At 47.3% G+C, this 17,649-nt stretch overlaps 1 protein-coding gene across 1 annotated transcript in view; it reads left to right on the top strand.

Moving 5' to 3' along the window:
• DNTTIP1 (deoxynucleotidyltransferase terminal interacting protein 1) overlaps nt 1-17,387 on the top strand; it is a 23,379-nt gene extending 5,992 nt beyond the window's left edge. Inside the window, exons 4-13 of the mRNA XM_032838559.1 lie at nt 805-903; nt 6,990-7,058; nt 7,320-7,376; nt 7,633-7,691; nt 8,590-8,635; nt 10,801-10,859; nt 10,961-11,021; nt 15,274-15,345; nt 16,855-16,910; nt 17,020-17,387. Of these exons, the coding sequence (XP_032694450.1) occupies nt 805-903; nt 6,990-7,058; nt 7,320-7,376; nt 7,633-7,691; nt 8,590-8,635; nt 10,801-10,859; nt 10,961-11,021; nt 15,274-15,345; nt 16,855-16,910; nt 17,020-17,158 (717 nt within the window). The 3' untranslated portion in view covers nt 17,159-17,387. The remainder of the gene's footprint in view (nt 1-804; nt 904-6,989; nt 7,059-7,319; nt 7,377-7,632; nt 7,692-8,589; nt 8,636-10,800; nt 10,860-10,960; nt 11,022-15,273; nt 15,346-16,854; nt 16,911-17,019) is intronic.
• Nucleotides 17,388-17,649: the final 262 nt, after the last annotated feature.

The raw sequence follows: 17,649 nt of genomic DNA, 5'->3' as shown, positions 1-17,649 counted from the left end.
TTTTTTTTTTTTAAGATTTTATTTATTTATTTGACAAAGAGCGAGAGATCACAAGTAGGCAGAGAGGCAGGCAGAGAGCGGGGTTGGGGGGGAAGCAGGCTCCCTGCTGAGCAGAGAGCCCGATGTGGGGCTCGATCCCAGGACCCTGAGATCATGACCTGAGCCGAATGAAGGCAGAGGCCTAACCCACTGAGCCACCCAGGTGCTCCTTTTTGCTATTTTAAATAAATAGGCTCATTCTGTACCAAACATTGCTTCCTTTCCTAAGCAATATATTATGAATGCCTTTTCATGTCAAAAACATACTCTCCTATACCATCTTTACTGTAATTTTTAATATTTGCATATTTCCTAATACGGATGTGCCGTGATTTATTTAAGCTATAATTGACAGTTAGGTTATTCTTTGATTCTGCCCTATTTTTTTTTTCTTTTTAAGCAGGCTCCCTGCTGAGCAGAGAGCCCGATTCAGGGCTTGATCCCAAGAACCTGGGATCATGACCTGAGCCGAAGGCAGAGGTCTTAACCCACTGAGCCACCCAGGTGCCCTGATTGTGCCATATTTACACCTTAATGCTGTAATGGCCATCCACTGGACACCTCCATGATTGTGATCCTCCTTAAGACAGGATAGAGTGGGAAGTGACCAACTCTCGATCTGTCTGGTCTGAAAGCCACGTTCGTAATCAGTGTTCCCTTTTATATGAGAGGAAGATAAAAGCTTCTCTCTTATATTCTGTTTCCTTTAAGTTACTGCAGATTAACAGGTCTTCTGACCTTGTCCTCTGCTGTACTTCTCCCTAGTTCTTCCAGAAGGCAGCACTGAATGTCAGAGACAATGTCGGGGAAGAGGTGGACGCAGAGCAGCTGATCCAGGAGGCCTGTCGGAGCTGCCTGGAGCAGGTGAGCCCCAAGGGGACAAGAGATGCAGAGACGTAGGCCCAGGCTTCGTCCTCAGGGCTCTGCTAAGAAGTGTGATCGCTTCATTCATGGTACTTGGGGGGATGCCTGATAAGCCACGAGCCTCCAGAGAGGGCCTGGAGCTGCTGCTGACAGAGAGAAGGGAAGTGGCTCCTCTGTACCCAGTACGGGACCAGTGCTTTCACGTGCACTAGTTTGACGCCCCAGAAGACATATTGTAATCCCTAGTTTCCAGATAAAGAAACTGTGGCTCTGAACAAGCAAGAGTTAGGATAGCTGAGCACTCTCTCACCTCTGCTAGTGGTGACATCACTCTACAAGTAGTCACAGCCCCTTTTATTACTGTGGGGCCTGTCACCCTTTCTGCCTTCCTGCCTCTCGGGGGGTGCTCGGGAGGCATGACATCAAGTCTAAAAATGCCTGTGTTCCCAAAATAGGAGTGAACCTGTTTGCCTGTGTCAGCTGTTCTTATTAATAGGAATTGTCAGCATCATCTGCTTCTGTGGTTAACTGTGAAACCACTGGCTGTCAGAGATGGAAATTTCTACACACTCAGAGCCGCAGAGACGGGTTTGAAGTTAGTCCTAGGAGAGTGATTCTCCGGAGATGAGAGAGTCATGTCTCCCAGGAGGTGGGCTGGCCAGCTGCTCAGGCACAGCCTCAGAAAAGAGCAAGACCAGGGCCTGAGCCTCAGCTTTTGAGCGGGCAGAACTCTAACCATTAGTGCAGTGAAAGCTGATCCGCTTCCCATGGTTTTCTACTTAAGTCTGCCAAACTCCTAGGAGGCCAATTCATTCCTTCAGTCTGGGACTGGAGTATGTTACGATCAGTTGTAACATCTGCTCATAATCAAACATGGAAGTTTGCGAATGTTCTTCTAAGTTTGAGCTGAATCAAGATTAAACTGATAAACCTTCAGTCTCAGTTGCATCCCAGAATGCTTTCTCGAGTTTATTTACCTCTCCAGCTCATATAGATCGTGCGCCATTTCTGTGCCAGGCCCCAACTGCGCTATGCAAAATGGACACAGGCCTTACCCCAGCTCCCTGACGATACTCCAGTTATCATTCAGTAAATCTGGAATTAAAAACTGTTCTGAGTGCTGTGAGCACAGGAGGCAATGAAGAGAGTACACTAGAAGGTACGGAACCTGGAGGTAAAAGGAAGCAGAGTACATCCAAGGGACAGAAAGAAGCCAGGGCTGCTGGTTTTCCAAGGGTGGAGAGAATGATACTTGTTGAAGTTGGAAAAGTAGCAGAGGCCAAATCAAGCCAAATTACAGGTGTGGAGTTCCAAGCAGAAGAGCTGCCTACTAAGATGGGCACTTTGAGAGATCACTCTGGCTGCCATAAGGAGAGGGGTCTGGGAATCTGCCCTAGAGAATGGAAGGGAAATGTATGCAACTCTCCAGGAGTCCCCGGAAGGATGAGATGAAAGTGAACGGGGGGCATGATCTGTACTCTGTGGATGGGTACACCTTTCCCATCTCCTGAGTCCCCACGTCCACCTCCTGGAGTCCGTTGGCCGGTATTGATATGACTGGGAAGCTGGAGTGTGGAACACACGGTGCGTGATCAGGGCGCAGGAATTGGAGATCGGGAAGGTAGAAAGCCCAAAGTTCAGCAGGAAACCAGATGAATCAAGAAACTTCAAACAAGTCTTTTGACCCTTCTTTTCCTCAGTTTTCTTATCCCTAAAATTGGGAGTAAGAATCCAGCACCAGTGGTTTGCTGTGAGGATTAAATGAGAAAATATTCATATGCAACCAGCACCACATGGGTGCGTTACAACAAAGAACATACTACACCATAAATACATGGGAGTTCTGTTCGTGGTTATAATACACAGCGGCCTCCCGACAGAGCCTAGTTTTCAGGTAGCCCAGAAGACTTGAAGTTCTTTGGCGTCCCCTCATCTGAACTGCCCACGGAACTTCTTGTTGCTTGAAAAGATTCTTCACATCGGACGTGAGACAATTAGAGAAGGGTTTTTAGTTTTGGGGGTTGACTTGATTTGTTTGCCCTTCCGACCCCACATCATGCTCTCTAATCTCCTGGGCTATACCTTTCTGACTATTTCTCAGGGAGAAAAGGCTGATCTTATCTATATCCTGTTACCTTGCATTTTTTTGTTTGCTCGATTTTGTTTTCATGGTAATTGGTTTTTGTTTGTTCATTTTATTTACTTATTTAATTATTTATTTAATACACATCCATTAAGAAAAATTTGGCATGGTAGTTAAGAATGCAGGCTTTCTTTTTATTTGCATTGGCCAGATAGGAGTCCTGGGGTTTTGTTGCTGTTGTTGTTGTTGTTGTTGTTGTTGTTGTTGTTTAAGGTTTTATTTATTTGAGAGCGAGCCTGAGAGGGGGAAGGGTCAGAGGGAAAAACGGACTCCCTGCTGAGCAAGGAGCCAGATGCAGGACTCGATCCTGAAACTCCAGGATGATGACCTGAGCTGAAGGCAGTCGCTTAGCCAACTTTACCAGACTAGCTGTGTAACTTGAGGCGAGTTACTTCGCCTTACTAAATCTCCGTTTTCTCATCTGCAAAATAGGTGTAGAGGTGCTGCACCGTAGGATTGTTGGGAGGATTAATTGTTGTAATATCTTTAAAGATTCTAGATCAATAGCAAGGACTCAGTAAATGGTACCTTCTGCTGTGACTCCTCCCGCCGCCCTTCACTGACTGTCTTCTAGCTGCACTGGGATCCTTTCTGGTTCTCCAGTACACTGAGCTCAGGGTCTTTGCACTTGCTGTGCTCACTTCCCCGCGTGACCTATCCTTAACTCTTTATATAGCTGCCTCCTTTTCTTCAGATTTAGCTCAAATATTGCCTCTCAGAGAGGCCTTCCCTGGCCACTTCATCTAAAGTAACACCCCACCACCACCCCCGCCCCACCCCCATCCCCCCACCTGGGTGGCTCATCAGTTAAGCATCTGCCTTCAGCTCAGGTCCTGATCCCGTCCTGGGATTAAGTGTGCTCAGCGGGGAATCTGGTTCTCTGCCTCCCTCTGCACCTTTTCCCGCCTCCGGGCCCCACCCCCACCCCTCCACCCCCGCCTCACGCTTCCTCTCTCTCACTCTCTCTCTCTCAAATAAATGAAATCTTTTTTAAAATAAAGTAAGGATGCCGGGATGGCTCAGTTGGTTAAGTGTCTGCCTTTAGCTCAGGTCATGACCCCAGGGTCCTGGATCCTGGGATGGAGCCCCTCCTTGGGCTCCTTGCTCAGCAGGGAGCCTGCTTCTCTGCCCCTGCCTGCTGCTCCCCTGCTTGTGCGCTCACTCGCTCTCTCTAACATAAATAAATAAAAATAAAATATTTTTTAAAAAAATAAAGTAGCTCCTCATTCTCACTCTTTTCCCCGCCTCCAGTTAATCTCTATCACCTTGTTGATTTCTACCCCTGACTTCAATCGGAAAATATTAATAGTACATGCATTTATTTTGTCTCCTTTATACCCCCACCTCTGCTAAAAGCTTGAGCTTTACGAGAGCTGAGGCCTAACCTTGTTCACTACAGTTTGCCCTGCCCTAGAATAGGACTCTTAACATGGGGGACGCTGAGTGTGTGCCCAATGATTGTGTGCATCAGTGAAGGAGGAAGCGAAGGAGCAAATGGCAAATGAACAAGCAGGGCTCCTGCTCTCCTAAAACCTACAGCTTGGTTAGGCAGGCAGGTATGAATTACGTTACCGCAAAACATGCACATAATTTCACATGGAGACTTGTGCACTCTTCACTGCAACGTTTGGAGGAGGTTTACGAGTCTAGTATTGGACTTAGCAAACTTGGAACCTCCATGCCTAGACACCAGGCAGACCGTTGTATAAATCTGGAGCTCAACGGAGAGGCCACAGCTGAAGAGAAGAAAAATCATAGGGTCAACATGGTGTGTCAACTATACTCAGATTTTTTTTTAAGATTTTATTTATTTGACATAGAGACATCACAAGCAGGCAGAGAGGCAGGCAGAGAGAGGGGGGAGCAGGCTCCCTGCTGAGCAGAGAGCCCGATGCAGGGATGCAGGGCTCGATCCCAGGACCCTGATACCATGACCTGAGCTAAAGGCAGAGGGTTAACCCTCTGAGCTACCCAGGCGCCCCTGAACTCAGTTTTTTTTAAAATTACGGTATCATCCATGCATAGATACTAACTGAAGCTGTGAGCGTGATGAGAGCAGATAGAATACCAAATGGAAGAAGACAGAATGAACCACACTGAGGAAGATGAGCCAGCAAAGAAGGCTAAGAGAGAGTGGCCAGACAAGTAGGAGGAAAACCAGGGAAGTGTGGCCACAGGAGCCAGTAGGAGAGAGTTTCCAGAAGAGGGGAGTGCTCATGCTCATCGAATGCCAGGCACGTTCTCTAGTGAGAGAACACAATGCTTCCCGTAACATGCAGGGCCCTGCCTGCCTCATTCACGCTCCTCGTTCACGCCTCTCTCCTCTGCCCACTCTTTGCCAGGCTGTCTTTTTCTTCAACAGGCCAAGTCTGTTCCCACTTTGGGGCTTTTGCCCTCCTCCCTACTGCTGACACACCTCTCAGCTCTTCTCCTTCTCCCCAACCCAGCCCAGAAAGCTGCCTGCTCAGCACAGACTCCCCTGACTGCCTACTTAAAGCAGCCCTCCCCTCTCTAGTTCTGTCACATCTGCCTGGGGGTTTTTCTCCGTACCATTTATCACAATCTGAAATTACCTTGTATATATGTTTGTTTATTTGCTTATTATCCAGATCGCCCGCAGAGTAGAAGCTCCACAAGAGCAGGGACTTTGCATATGCTGCTTACTACTATGTCCCCAGCATGTCTACACTGAGAGCTCAGAATTTATTAAAATGAAAAGCAGCAGCTTGTTGAAGAATATGTATTATGTTAATACATTTAGTTAGGAAAAATAATATATAGTATATATTTACAAAGAAAAAAGTAATGAAGAATTTACACTGAAATATTAACAGTAGGGGCACCTGGGTGGCTCTGTTCGTTGAGCATCTACCTTCCGCTCAAGTCAGCTTCCTGATGATTTTTTTGCATTCTGCTTCTCCCTCTCACACTCCCCCTGCTTGTGTTCCCTCTCTCACTGTCTCTTTCTCTCTGTCAAATAAATAAATAAAATCTTTAAAAAGAAAAAGGAAAGAAGTATTAACAGTAGTCTGTAGATACAGAGATTTCAGGTTTGGCATGGGGATTTTTTGTATAGTTTCATCTTTAATTTTTCAACAATGATCATTAATTATAGTTGACTCAAACAAAATTAGGCAGGAGTGATGGGCACCAACTTCCTGCAGTGTAAAATATACAAATACACATACATCCTTCCTTTTTCTTTTTTCTTTCTTTTTTTTTTCTTTTTTTTTTTTTAAGATTTTATTTATTTGACAGAGAGAGAGAGATCACAAGTAGGCAGAGAGGCAGGCAGAGAGAGAGAAAGGAGGAAGCAGGCTCCCTGCGGAGCAGAGAACCCGACGCGGGGCTCGATCCCAGAACCCTGGGATCATGACCTGAGCCGAAGACAGAGGCTTTAACCCACTGAGCCACCCAGGCGCCCCTTTTTTTTTTTTCTTTTTTAAGTAATCTCTGCACCCAACGTGGGGCTCAGACTCATGACCCCAAGATCAAGAGTCGCATGCTCTAGCAGCTGAGCCAGCCAGGCACCCCCACATATAAACTTTCGACTCCAAAAACTAGCAGCTTATGTTGACCAGAACTACCTTACCCATAACATCAACAGCTGATTAACACATATTTTGTATGTCATATGATTTATAGATTGTATACTTGCAATAAAATAAGCTAGAGAAAAGAAAATGTTACTAAGAAAACTGTAAGAAAGAGGAAATACATTTGCAGTACTGTACTGTTTTTATGGAAAAAAAACTGTGTAAGTCAGCCTGTGCAGGGTCAAGCGTCAACTGAAGTTTTTAGAAAGAAGGTAGGTATCTATGTATATGCATCTCTCAAGATGCTTTTGTACTGATCATGAAAACATTTCAACTCAATCTGGAGTTTTATCCCAGCTGTTACCCACCACAATAGTGACTGTTAACACTTGGTCTTTTCTTTTCAGGCTAAACTACTGTTTTCTGATGGAGAAAAAGTAATACCCAGATTGACCCATGAGCTTCCAGGGATAAAGGTCAGAATTGCTAGGTCTGGGATGTTGCAGGGGGAAAGCGATGAGGCTGGGAGGCAGGTGAACTCTCTGGGCCCAGGGAGCTTCCACATACAACGCACTTGTACAACGAGCTCCAAACGGCTTCATGCTGGGAGAGTTCAGGAGGCCCAGCCCAGGGAGGGGCCCGATGAGGTAGTGCAGGGCTTTGCCTTCAGCAGCCCCTGAACCTGCCGATCCCAGGCATTGGCTTGCCACTGACCCCTCCTTTCCATTTTCCTCCAGCGCGGCCGACAGACAGAAGAGGAATGTGCCCATCGAGGAAGCCCTGTTCCCAAAAAGGTAACTCATCTCCATGTTTTCTGGCTGGGAAAAGACCCTACGACTCCAGAAGATAGAGGGCTTCCTCCATGCATCATGGGGGCCTTTCTAGCATGAGAAGCAGGACCCCTGGAGACTGTTAACTCTCCCTGTTCGCTCTCAAGCATCATTTGGTCTCTTTGGAAAACCAACTCCACCAAGTGACCCTCGGCCTGCCAGTGGCGTGGGGTGGGGCTTCCCACAGGGTCAGGCCTCTGACAGCTGTTCTTTCTGGCAGAGGAAGGGACGGCCTCCTGGACACATGCTGTCAAACGACCGGGCAGCCGCTGGCCTGGTGTGAGTAGGGGCCGGCAGTGCCGGGAGAGTGGGGAGGGGGTGGGCCTGGAGGGAGAGAGGCCAGAGATCCTCGCCTGCCAAAATCAGATCCCACTGTTTGAGTCACCGTGGGGGAGGGTTAGTCTGGTTTGAGGGCTGGGGAAAGAAGGCAGCAGGGAGGACATTGTTTTATCCTGCTTTTGCCCCAGAACGGTTCTGCCCAGCTTGATTAAAGACCAGAGCTGTTTTTATTGTGAGTACATACTGAAGGCTCATAACGTGTTGTAACTTCTCTAAATATCTTACATACTTTACCTTCGAACCCTTACAGCCACCCACTAGTGAAGGTATAGTTAATTTTGTAAATCAGGAAACAGACTCAGAATTTTTGTCCAAGGTCAGCCAATTAATAATGAGCAACATTGTACTACAAAGGTTTTGAAGCAACAGAATCTTTTTTTCAAATAAGACTTTACGTGGAAGTCTGATCGAGAAAGCCACATCAGTCTAGTTGGGAGCACCGGGGACTGTCTGAAACCACTGGCTTAGGGAGACAGAGCAGTAGAGCAGTGAGGCCGCCACACTGTGGCTTGGTCTCCCCCCCACCCCACCCCCCACCCCCGGCAGCTCCGTGGCTCCCAAACATGGGGGAGGGGCAGTTGCTGTTGTTCCCTCCTTTTCACAGAGAAGGAAAGGACGGCTCAGAGAGCTACCTGGACCTGCCCTCATGGCTAGGTAGTCTCAGAGCCAGGCCTAGAATGCCTTTTTACCTTTGTACCTCCTCAGTGGGTAACCAGGAGGAAAGACCACCAGGGCCAAAGTGAGAGTGTGTGAAGAACTCCTACCACCACCAGCAAGCTTTGTTCCAGTCCTAGGCGTCACCTCGGAGAATTTACCTTTCTTCTTTCCTTCCAATCAGATGGAAACCAAAATCCTGTGAACCGATTCGCCGAGAAGGCCCCAAGGTATGATTATGTGAGCGTGGCAGTGACCACTATCCCAGGGAGACCCAGTCAAGGTTCTGGACCCACCATGAGGGAAGGGGCTAGAGTGTGAGGGAGGTGCACACGCCATTCCAGAGCCATCCCACCTATTCCCCAACCTCCACCCTGTGGCCACACCCCCCTCTGGCCTCCCAGAAGGATCTTAAACAGGGGATTGGAACTAGGGGTGCTTAATATAAGACAGGCCCTGCACTAAATCTTTTGTATGTCATCTCATTTAATCTTTATAACAATCTTCTGAGATAGATTCTGTTACCCTTCTGTGGTGTAGTGTATTAAGTGTAGTTATCATATACACTTAATACCCTTGAACTTAATGAAGGCTCAGAGACCTGCTCAGAGTCACACAGATGCTAGATGTTCAAGCCAAGTGTCAAAGCCAAGGTCCATTGCCACCAGAGCCTATGGTCTTAACCATTAGCCTCTCTTGGCTCCAGAACAGTTGTTTGCAAGCTCTTTTAGCAGTAGAATGCTTTCTTCAAATAAAGCCACGAATGGAAGCCCAGTAAGGTAGGCGAAAGCTCCACTGGCCTGGCGGAGGCTGTGTCTGGTAGAAATGTTCCACCTCCTGTGTTACTGGCCCTCTCTGTTCTCACACCAGTGACCGTGCCTTTCATCTTCAACTCTGCTCCCTTCGAGCTAATAATCCTGCATTTCCATGATCTTTGTGTTCCTCTCCGGACATCCCTTCTCCCTCTCATGAGTCCTTCTTCCTCAGCCGTGAGCCTTGTACGTGGGCATCCCTCAGAGTCGTCTCGCTGGCCCACTCTTGCACGTCAAGTTCCGTGAGTGCTCTCAAGCATTCACTCTCAGGATCTCAGGGACCAGTGTGTGCCGAGGTCACCATACCTCTTTGTCCCACATGTCTCTTTCTGGTTTAGAATTTATGTCTCCTGCTGTCTGCTAGACCTCCCTGCCTGGAGCTTCTGCAGCATTTCAGACTCAGCCTATCTAAAATTGCAGTCAGAATCTTTCCTCATAGACCTTCTTTGACATTCTCTACTTTAGTCATCTTTCCCTCTCCCCTCCTTCCCATCTGTGTCCCCTCGAGGCCTGGCTGATCCCATTTCCCACATAGATCCCAGTTCCTCTTCCCTCCTTGTCATTCTTACTGCCGTCTGAGCTCAGACCCTTCTCTTGTTTCAGAAATGCTTTAGTCCAGCAACCCCTAAACTGCTCCCTGCCTGTAGTCTTGCCACTTCGAACGCATCAGCCGTGTGTGGGCAAGTGAGCGGTCTTTAAATCAAATCTGGCTCTCCTTATTTAGAAACCTCAGTGACTCCCCGTGACCTACAGAATGAATAAAGTGCAGACCCCTAAAAGCAGCACACTTGAGACTCGGGAGGGCCAAAGCCTTTTGCTTTTTCTCTGTCCCCTGCCAAGGGCTGAAGGAAGGGATCCAGCCTGTTGCTGAGAGGCACCGCGTCCCTCCCCTAAATGAGGCTGCGAAGGAACCAGCCAGCTCTCACCTCCTCCTGGTAGTTTTCCTTTCTCACCCCAGTTTATTTTTTGTGTCTCCTCTAGCTCGTATCTCTGAAGCCATTTATTGAACTGTCATGTGCCACCCGATCCTCTAGTAAAAACAAAAACAGACTTTCCCTTTCAGAGGAGTGGCGGGGAGGAAGCACATCCGGGCCTCTAGCCCCTCTCTGCTTCTCCCTCCTACCTCATTTGTTGCCTCTCCCTAATCTGTGCTCTCTCTCCTTTTACTACACAGAACCCCTCGTGGTCTCTCCAGCCTGCCAAGCCCGCTCTCGCTTCCTACCATTCATACTGTACCGCCCTTTCTTCCTCCCCTCGGCCCTTCCAGAATTAACCTGGGAATTAAACTCTGCAAGAGAGCCTTCCTGTTGCCCTCCCCCGTGGCATCCCTCACACCCAGCATCTGTATCCCTGCCTGTCTCATGCTGGTTTAATTATCTATACATAATGTCTGTGGCCCCCAGAGAGCAGAGACTATCTTACTCATCTCTTTATCCCCAATATCTAGCCCATCATATTGTCAATACTTGGTTTCTTGATTCAGCTGTTCAGAATAGTGGACGAAGATGGTGATAGGAGAAGAGCATTTCCATCCTGCCCACCAGGTAAACCTCACCTCACCAGCCTCTCTATCTTTTGCATAGTGGGACCCAGCCCGGCTGAATGAATCTACCACCTTCGTGTTGGGATCTCGAGCCAACAAGTAAGTTCGAGAGCTTTGGTGCTGAGGGGGAGGGGCAGCTTGGGGGCCTACCCCTAGGACTGCAGAGGCTGGAATCCTTACACTCCTCTGTCCCTTTTCAGGGCCCTGGGGATGGGGGGCACGAGAGGAAGAATCTACATCAAACACCCGCACCTCTTTAAGGTAGGCGAGTGCAGGGGGTGAGGCGGGCCACCGCAGTGCACGCTGGGAGCTCTGGACCGCACACAGAAGCTTGGAACAGACACTGATCTGGGAGTCAGAGTTTCTGCGCTCTAGTTACCCCTCTGCCCTTAACCTTTACCTTTTGGAATTTACTAAACATTCTGCCCCTCAGTAACAGCTACTTTTCTTGTATGCTTATTGCAGAGCAGACAGGGTTCAGGCGCTGCACTTACTTATCTCCGGGAGCTATTCTTTAAAACGGAGATGGCTATCATTGTTTCGCAATACATAAAAAAAATAAAAACAGAGGTAAAGAAAGGCTAAGTGACTGGCCCAAAGTTACTTAGCCGGTAAGGGGTAAGTCACATGTGAGTAGGATTCCAGTCTGGGTCTGTCTTCCCCAAAGCCTGAGCTCTTAACCATTACCTTATTCAATTGTATGTGTAAAATAAAGAGAGTGGAGCACGGGCGCATTTCTAACCCTTTTCAGAGAGAGGTCCTTAGGTCTGTCCTTTTTAAGAAAATAATGGGGGGCAGGATAGCAATCACCCCTTAAATGAATTTGTGTTTTTTCCATCACAAAAATATCCAAATATATTAGAAAAATAGTAGTGCGTGTGTGTTCAAGATGTGTTTTTGCACCCATACATAAGGCTTGGGGTCCCAGAATTATGGCTCTGTCTACTACATTCTGTGCAAGTTCAGGTTCTTTGAAGGGTGGACCTGCTGCTGCTTTTTCAGTCTTATATCCTGAGAGCCTCAGCACCTAGACGGTGTGGCCTACCTGCTACTTCATTTTCCTTTCAGCATCTTCACTCCTGCTGTTCCCTCTGATGACCTTCCTCCCGTCCGGGCTTAGATCTCTGCCTGACTCTTCTGTAGATCCACCTCTTCCAAAACCCTCTTGCATTATCCCCCAAGTGTATGTGCTCCGGCACCTCCTTGGAACTCCAGTAGCCCGATGGTTGGAAGTGTGGCTTCAGCCCTGTTTCCACTGCTTGGTAGCTGTGTGACCTTGGTCAAGTGGCTTCACATTTCTCTCTTTCTTTTCTTTTTTTTTTTTTTTAAGATTTTATTTTTTTATTTGACAGACAGAGATCAAAAGTAGGCAGAGAGGCAGGCAGAGAGAGATGGGGGAAGCAGGCTTCCTGCCGAGCAGAGAGCCCGACACGGGGCTCGATCCCAGGACCCTGGGATTATGACCTGAGCCGAAGGCAGAGGCTTTAACCCACTGAGCCACCCAGGTGCCCCTTAATTTTTTTTTTAAGATTTTGTTGATCTATTTGACAGACAGAGATCACAAATAGGCAGAGAGGCAGGCAGAGCGGGAGGAAGCAGGCTCCCCACTGAGTAGAGAGTCTGATGTGGGGCTCAAACCCAGGACCCTGAGATCATGACCTGAGCTGAAGGCAGAGGCTTAACCCACTGAGCTACCCAGGCACCCCCCCATTTCTTTTTCTTTCTTTCTTTTTTTAATTCAGTTTAGTTACCGTATGGTGTATTAGTAGTTTCAGAGGGAGAATTTAGTGATTAATCAGTTGCATGTAACACCCAATTCTCTTTCCATCAAGTGCCCTCCTTAAGGCCCGTCACCCCTCCCCTCCAGCAACACTGTTTCCTAGAGTTAAGAGCCTCTTAAGGTTTGCCTTCCTTTCTGTTCTGTTATTTTATTTTTCCTTCCCATTTCTGAGCCTGTTTTGTTATCTGTAGAAAGATACAATCCAACCTTGTAGGGTTGGTAGAAAAAGGGGAGAGTGCAGGAAAGCTCCCAGGGCGCCGCTGACACATGGCAAGGCTCCGTAAATGTTCGTGATTACCGGCACACATTCCCAATTCTTCCATCTACCGTTTGTAATGAACTGCCAACCCGCATTCGTTACCAGTGGGGACGATCTCTCACTGTAATCTTTCGAGTCTAAGAAGTGGAAGGAAGGGGGCACGTGGGTGGTTCAGTTGGTTAAGTAACTGCCTTGGGCTCCAGTGATGATCCTGGAGTCCCAGGATCGAGTCCCACATCCAGCTCCCTGCTCGGCAGGGAGTCTGCTTCTCCTTCTGATGTCTCCCCTCTCACGCTTTCTCATTCTCTCTCTCTCTCTCGAATAAATAAATAAAATCTTTTTAAAAAAAATTAAAAAAAAATTTTTTTAATTTTAAAAAATTTTAAAAATGTTTTTAGTTGTTTTACTTTTCATTCTCTGTTAGTGACGACAGGCATCTTTTCATTCATTTAGCTTCCATTTGTACTTCTTCTGTAAACTGCCTCTTGTATCTTTTGCCCATTTTTCTGTCCTCCTGAAGGCATTATTCAAATTTTTCTTTTCCTTTTTAGATTTTTTTATTATAGAAATAATATATAAACCCATTCTTATTACAAAAAGACCCAATATGCAGAAGCTACTAGGGAGCAAACCACCAGGTTCCCCTTGAGCCTTGACTCAGAGTCTCCTCCCCTTGAGGCCAGCAGCAGCATCCTCCAGGCTCTCCCTGTGCACACACGTGGGTGGGGGTGTGTCCTTCAGTGATATTTTATGTTATTGACTGTACACATCAATAGCAATAATACATGTATGACTACATATTGTTCTCTGATCTTATTTTTTTCACCCAAAAATGCATTCATTCTTCGGACACGTATTTATAGAGTGCTAAACATTCTCAAAGTGCTAGAGATACAACAGTGAACAAAATGGACACACGAAACTCCTTACCCTCGAAAAGCTAACGTTAGTACAAGGCCAGGTATAGCTTGTGGGCCAGATCCAGCCAGGAGCCTGTTTCTGTCCAACTCGAGTTTTTTATATTTTTAAAGGGTGATCTAAAAAAATAGAAATGGGGGTTCCTGGCTGGCTCAGTCATTGGAGCATGTGACTCTTGATCTTGGTTGGGGTTGTAAGTTCAAGGCCCAAGTTGGGTGTAGAGGTTACTTAAAAATAAAATCTCTAAAAACAGTTAAAAAAATAAAAATGAAGGACGTGTGACAAAGATGTATGTGGCCAGCAAAGCCCAAAATATTTACTAGCTGGCCCTTTACAGAAACGGTGGGTTGACCACCTTCAATCTGTGGATAATGTCTTAAAAGATTTGTCCATGTTATTAAATTAAGTCTCCCTCATTTTATTTTTAACAGCTGTGTAGAATTCATAGAATAGATATTCCATAATTTATTTCATTACTCCCCTGTAGTGGATATTTGTGTTTTTCCAACAGTTTTGCTATTACAAATGCTGCTATCCCAAACATCCCTTGTGTACATGTGTGGGGGATTCTGCAGGATAAACCCCTGGAAGTGGGACTGAAATTGGGTTAGAAAGTGCTTACTTTTAAATTTTTTATTAATATTTATATTACTTGGGAAGTGAAATAATTATTTACACTCAAAGGGTAGTAACCATACAGATTTCCCAGCTTTGTCCCTGTTTCAAATGTCCTACCTATTTTCTAAAACCTACCTTTATTGAGCACTTCCTGTGTGTCAGATACTGTCTTTACCACTTTTTTTTTAATGCATTTTTTAAAGAGTTTTTATTTATTTATTTGACAGAGATCACAAGTAGACAGAGCAGCAGGCAGAGAGAGAGGGAGGAGCAGGCTCCCCGCTGAGCAGAAAGCCCGATGTGGGGCTCGATCCCAGGACCCTGGGATCATGACCCGAGCCGAAGGCAGAGGCTTTAACCCACTGAGCCACCCAGGCGCCCCTCTCTTTACCACTTTTTATGCATGATCTCATTTATCCTTGACAAGCTCCAGTATTAATACTGTTGGTTTCACAGATGAAGAAACTGAGTCTCAAGGAAATTTCTGCCCAGGTTGACACCATCTACTAAGAGGCAGGGACCAGAATATAAACCTAATTCCAAAATGAACTTCTTACCCACAGTGCTGTTCTGCCTCCCGCAGAGCATGACCTGTCCTGAGTTTTGTTTCAGAAAATATGGTTATCATAACATTTCACACATGTGGCAAACTACCTCAGGTCATTTTTTGAAAAAGGGTAGAACTCTGGAATAATAGTCACCGGTCTGACCAGTTGCCAGAGTGCTGTGCTTTGAGAATGGAAGGGGTAGGAAACTTGCTAAATCTCTGGTATTTGGGTCCTGTCCCCTGGCCTCCTGGGCTCAGCTCCGCTCGCTGTGAAGAGCTTGGCGAGCCCTCTGCATTCACCGGGCTGGGACAAGGTCTTGCTGAGAGTTGCTCTGGGACCAAATGAGGATCCTCCCACTAGGCTTAACATCTGCGACTTCATCCCTTGCAGTACGCAGCCGACCCCCAGGACAAGCACTGGCTGGCCGAGCAGCATCACATGAGGGCAACAGGGGGGAAGATGGTAAGCACTCTTCACACATGCCCTGTCAGAGACCTACCCAGCCCAGGAGCCATGGGTCCCGCTGTTGGTGGCAGCTTTCTTCCATGTCTGAGACTCCCTGAGCCTGATGAATGTGGAAAGGGAGACTTGTCAGAGTGGAGAGGACCCTTCCCACTGAAGACTGGACTTACTCTGTGGATTCCCTTCCCACTCACCACTCCCTCACTCCCTCCAACATCATCCCTCATATTCAGATTCTATTAGCTGTGCATCAGAATGGCAGGTGTCCGACACCTCGTGTGCCCATTGACAGATGCTTCTCACGGATCACCACCTTTGCCACTAGACACAGCTGTAGGCTCTTCCCCCCCAACACAGTGCTCCAGGGAGCACCTCCTGTCTGCAGGAGTTAGCACATGTGGTGATATCTGTTTGCCACACCTAGCACCCCCTTCCAGAATCACCTCTGCTTAAAAAGTTCTTAGCTCATCAAGCAAAGATCTTGGGAAAGCCATGGTTGCAGGTGTTCTGAAACGAGCAGGGCTTTGTTGTCATATGCGGTGTGCCCCACCTGAGGACTCAGTCCTAACATGGGACTGCTCCTGTTAGAATTCAGGGGCCTTGCAGACAGTGTGCCATCTCCTTCCTGGCAAGGAAACTATCTTCTGTTTTACTACTGGGCTTACTCCTATACCCCGTTTCAGAAGACTTCAGGGAGCTTACCACTGATGGGTAAAATGCAACATATGTAAATAAGAAATAGATGGGGAAAAGGAAAAATGGGATCTAATGTTAAGCCATGAGCAAAAGTAGCTTTAAAGGGGGTGTTTTTTTTTAATAGCTGACTTAGGAAACCAGCACACTTTTGTGCATTTTTGCAAATTTAACTCTAGGCCTTCTCAAGGACATCTCATTGGTTACAGAGTTCCCAGTGCTCATAAGATGACAGATTACTCCAGGGACACACAGTCCTGACCCTAAGACTAGAAAGAACTGTCTCCCACGGGAGATTTTCCCACAGCCTCTATGTGGTAAGCACATGAGAGGGCTCCCTCCCGCTGCAGCCATGGCACTGTGCCACAGCCATGCTGCAGCAGGCCGCTGGTAGGAGACAGCCGCACAGCTTCTCACGTTTGCCCTTTTGCCACGAAGTTCAAAACCAAATCATCTCACTTCCATACTTAACATACAGCTTCCTCCTCCTGATTCCGTTTCCATGTGTGTTTTGCTAGCTCTCTTGCCATTTCATGTTAAACCACCTCAGAGTCCTTTTTTTTTTTTTATTTTTTTATTTAAGAGGAGGAGGAGGCTGTAAGGAAGTCGCCCATCCCAGCTCCCTTACCCATCAAGTTTCTGTTTGAAAGGTTGTCTCAGGGAGCTATTCTCCAGTCTCTCCCTACTCACTCCCCCCTCAACTGTAAATGAGGCCCCTCTCCCTTCCAGCCCTTACATTAAGCACATGTTTAATAAAGTGATATTGAATTGAAATGAATCAGAGGCAATGATCACTCTCCTTTGCTCTTGCCTTAGGCTTACCTCCTCATCGAGGAGGACATCCGGGACCTCGCGGCCAGTGATGACTACAGGTGAAACCGGTCATCGGTACCCTGCCCCACCCCCCGCAGTAGCCCCTTGGGATGCGCTTGGGCCTCCACCCACCCTTGCTTCAACTCTCCTCCTCGATGTCTATTCCAGAGGATGCCTGGACCTGAAGTTGGAGGAGTTGAAATCCTTTGTGCTCCCCTCCTGGATGGTTGAGAAGATGCGGAAGTACATGGAGACACTACGGACAGAGAACGAGCATCGTGCTGCTGAAGCACCTCCACAGACCTGACCGAAGCCAGGTCCCCTGGCTGCTCTTGGCAGCCCTCTTCCAAGACCCTGTCACCCACACGGCTGAGGCCACTGCTGGGACTGCTCCTGGATGGATCTCAGCGGCATTAAGCTGTGCCTGGGCTAGTCTGTAGTGACTCACTACAGAGCACCCCCACACTGGCACATGGTTCTATATTTCTAAAGTTATTGGGTTAAGAAGCAATTAAACAGTTTGTAATAAACAGACAGTGAGCTAGCTGTGTGGTCTGTTGTAGGGGCTGACAAATGCCAAGCAATCTAGAAGTGGGTGTAGGAAAAAAGGACCAGGTACCCTCCTCCATCGCAGGCAGTAAGGTCCCACTGACCGGTGCAGATCTGCTTTAGGAGACAAAGCTGGGAACACCGTGTACCCTGCAAACCTTCCCTGTTTCTTATTTCTCCATCCTCTAAGGTGTGGAAGTGGTAGAAAGTGTTGGGTGGCACTGTGGGGGTTGATGACAGACCAGAAGA

Source organism: Lontra canadensis, unplaced genomic scaffold, assembly GCF_010015895.1.
Source record: "Lontra canadensis isolate GAN:19392208 unplaced genomic scaffold, GSC_riverotter_1.0 scaffold105, whole genome shotgun sequence".
NCBI classification, from domain to species: Eukaryota; Metazoa; Chordata; class Mammalia; order Carnivora; family Mustelidae; genus Lontra; species Lontra canadensis.
The sequence above is the reverse complement of the archived record's forward strand: the minus strand, read 5'-3'. Positions and strand labels throughout refer to the sequence as shown.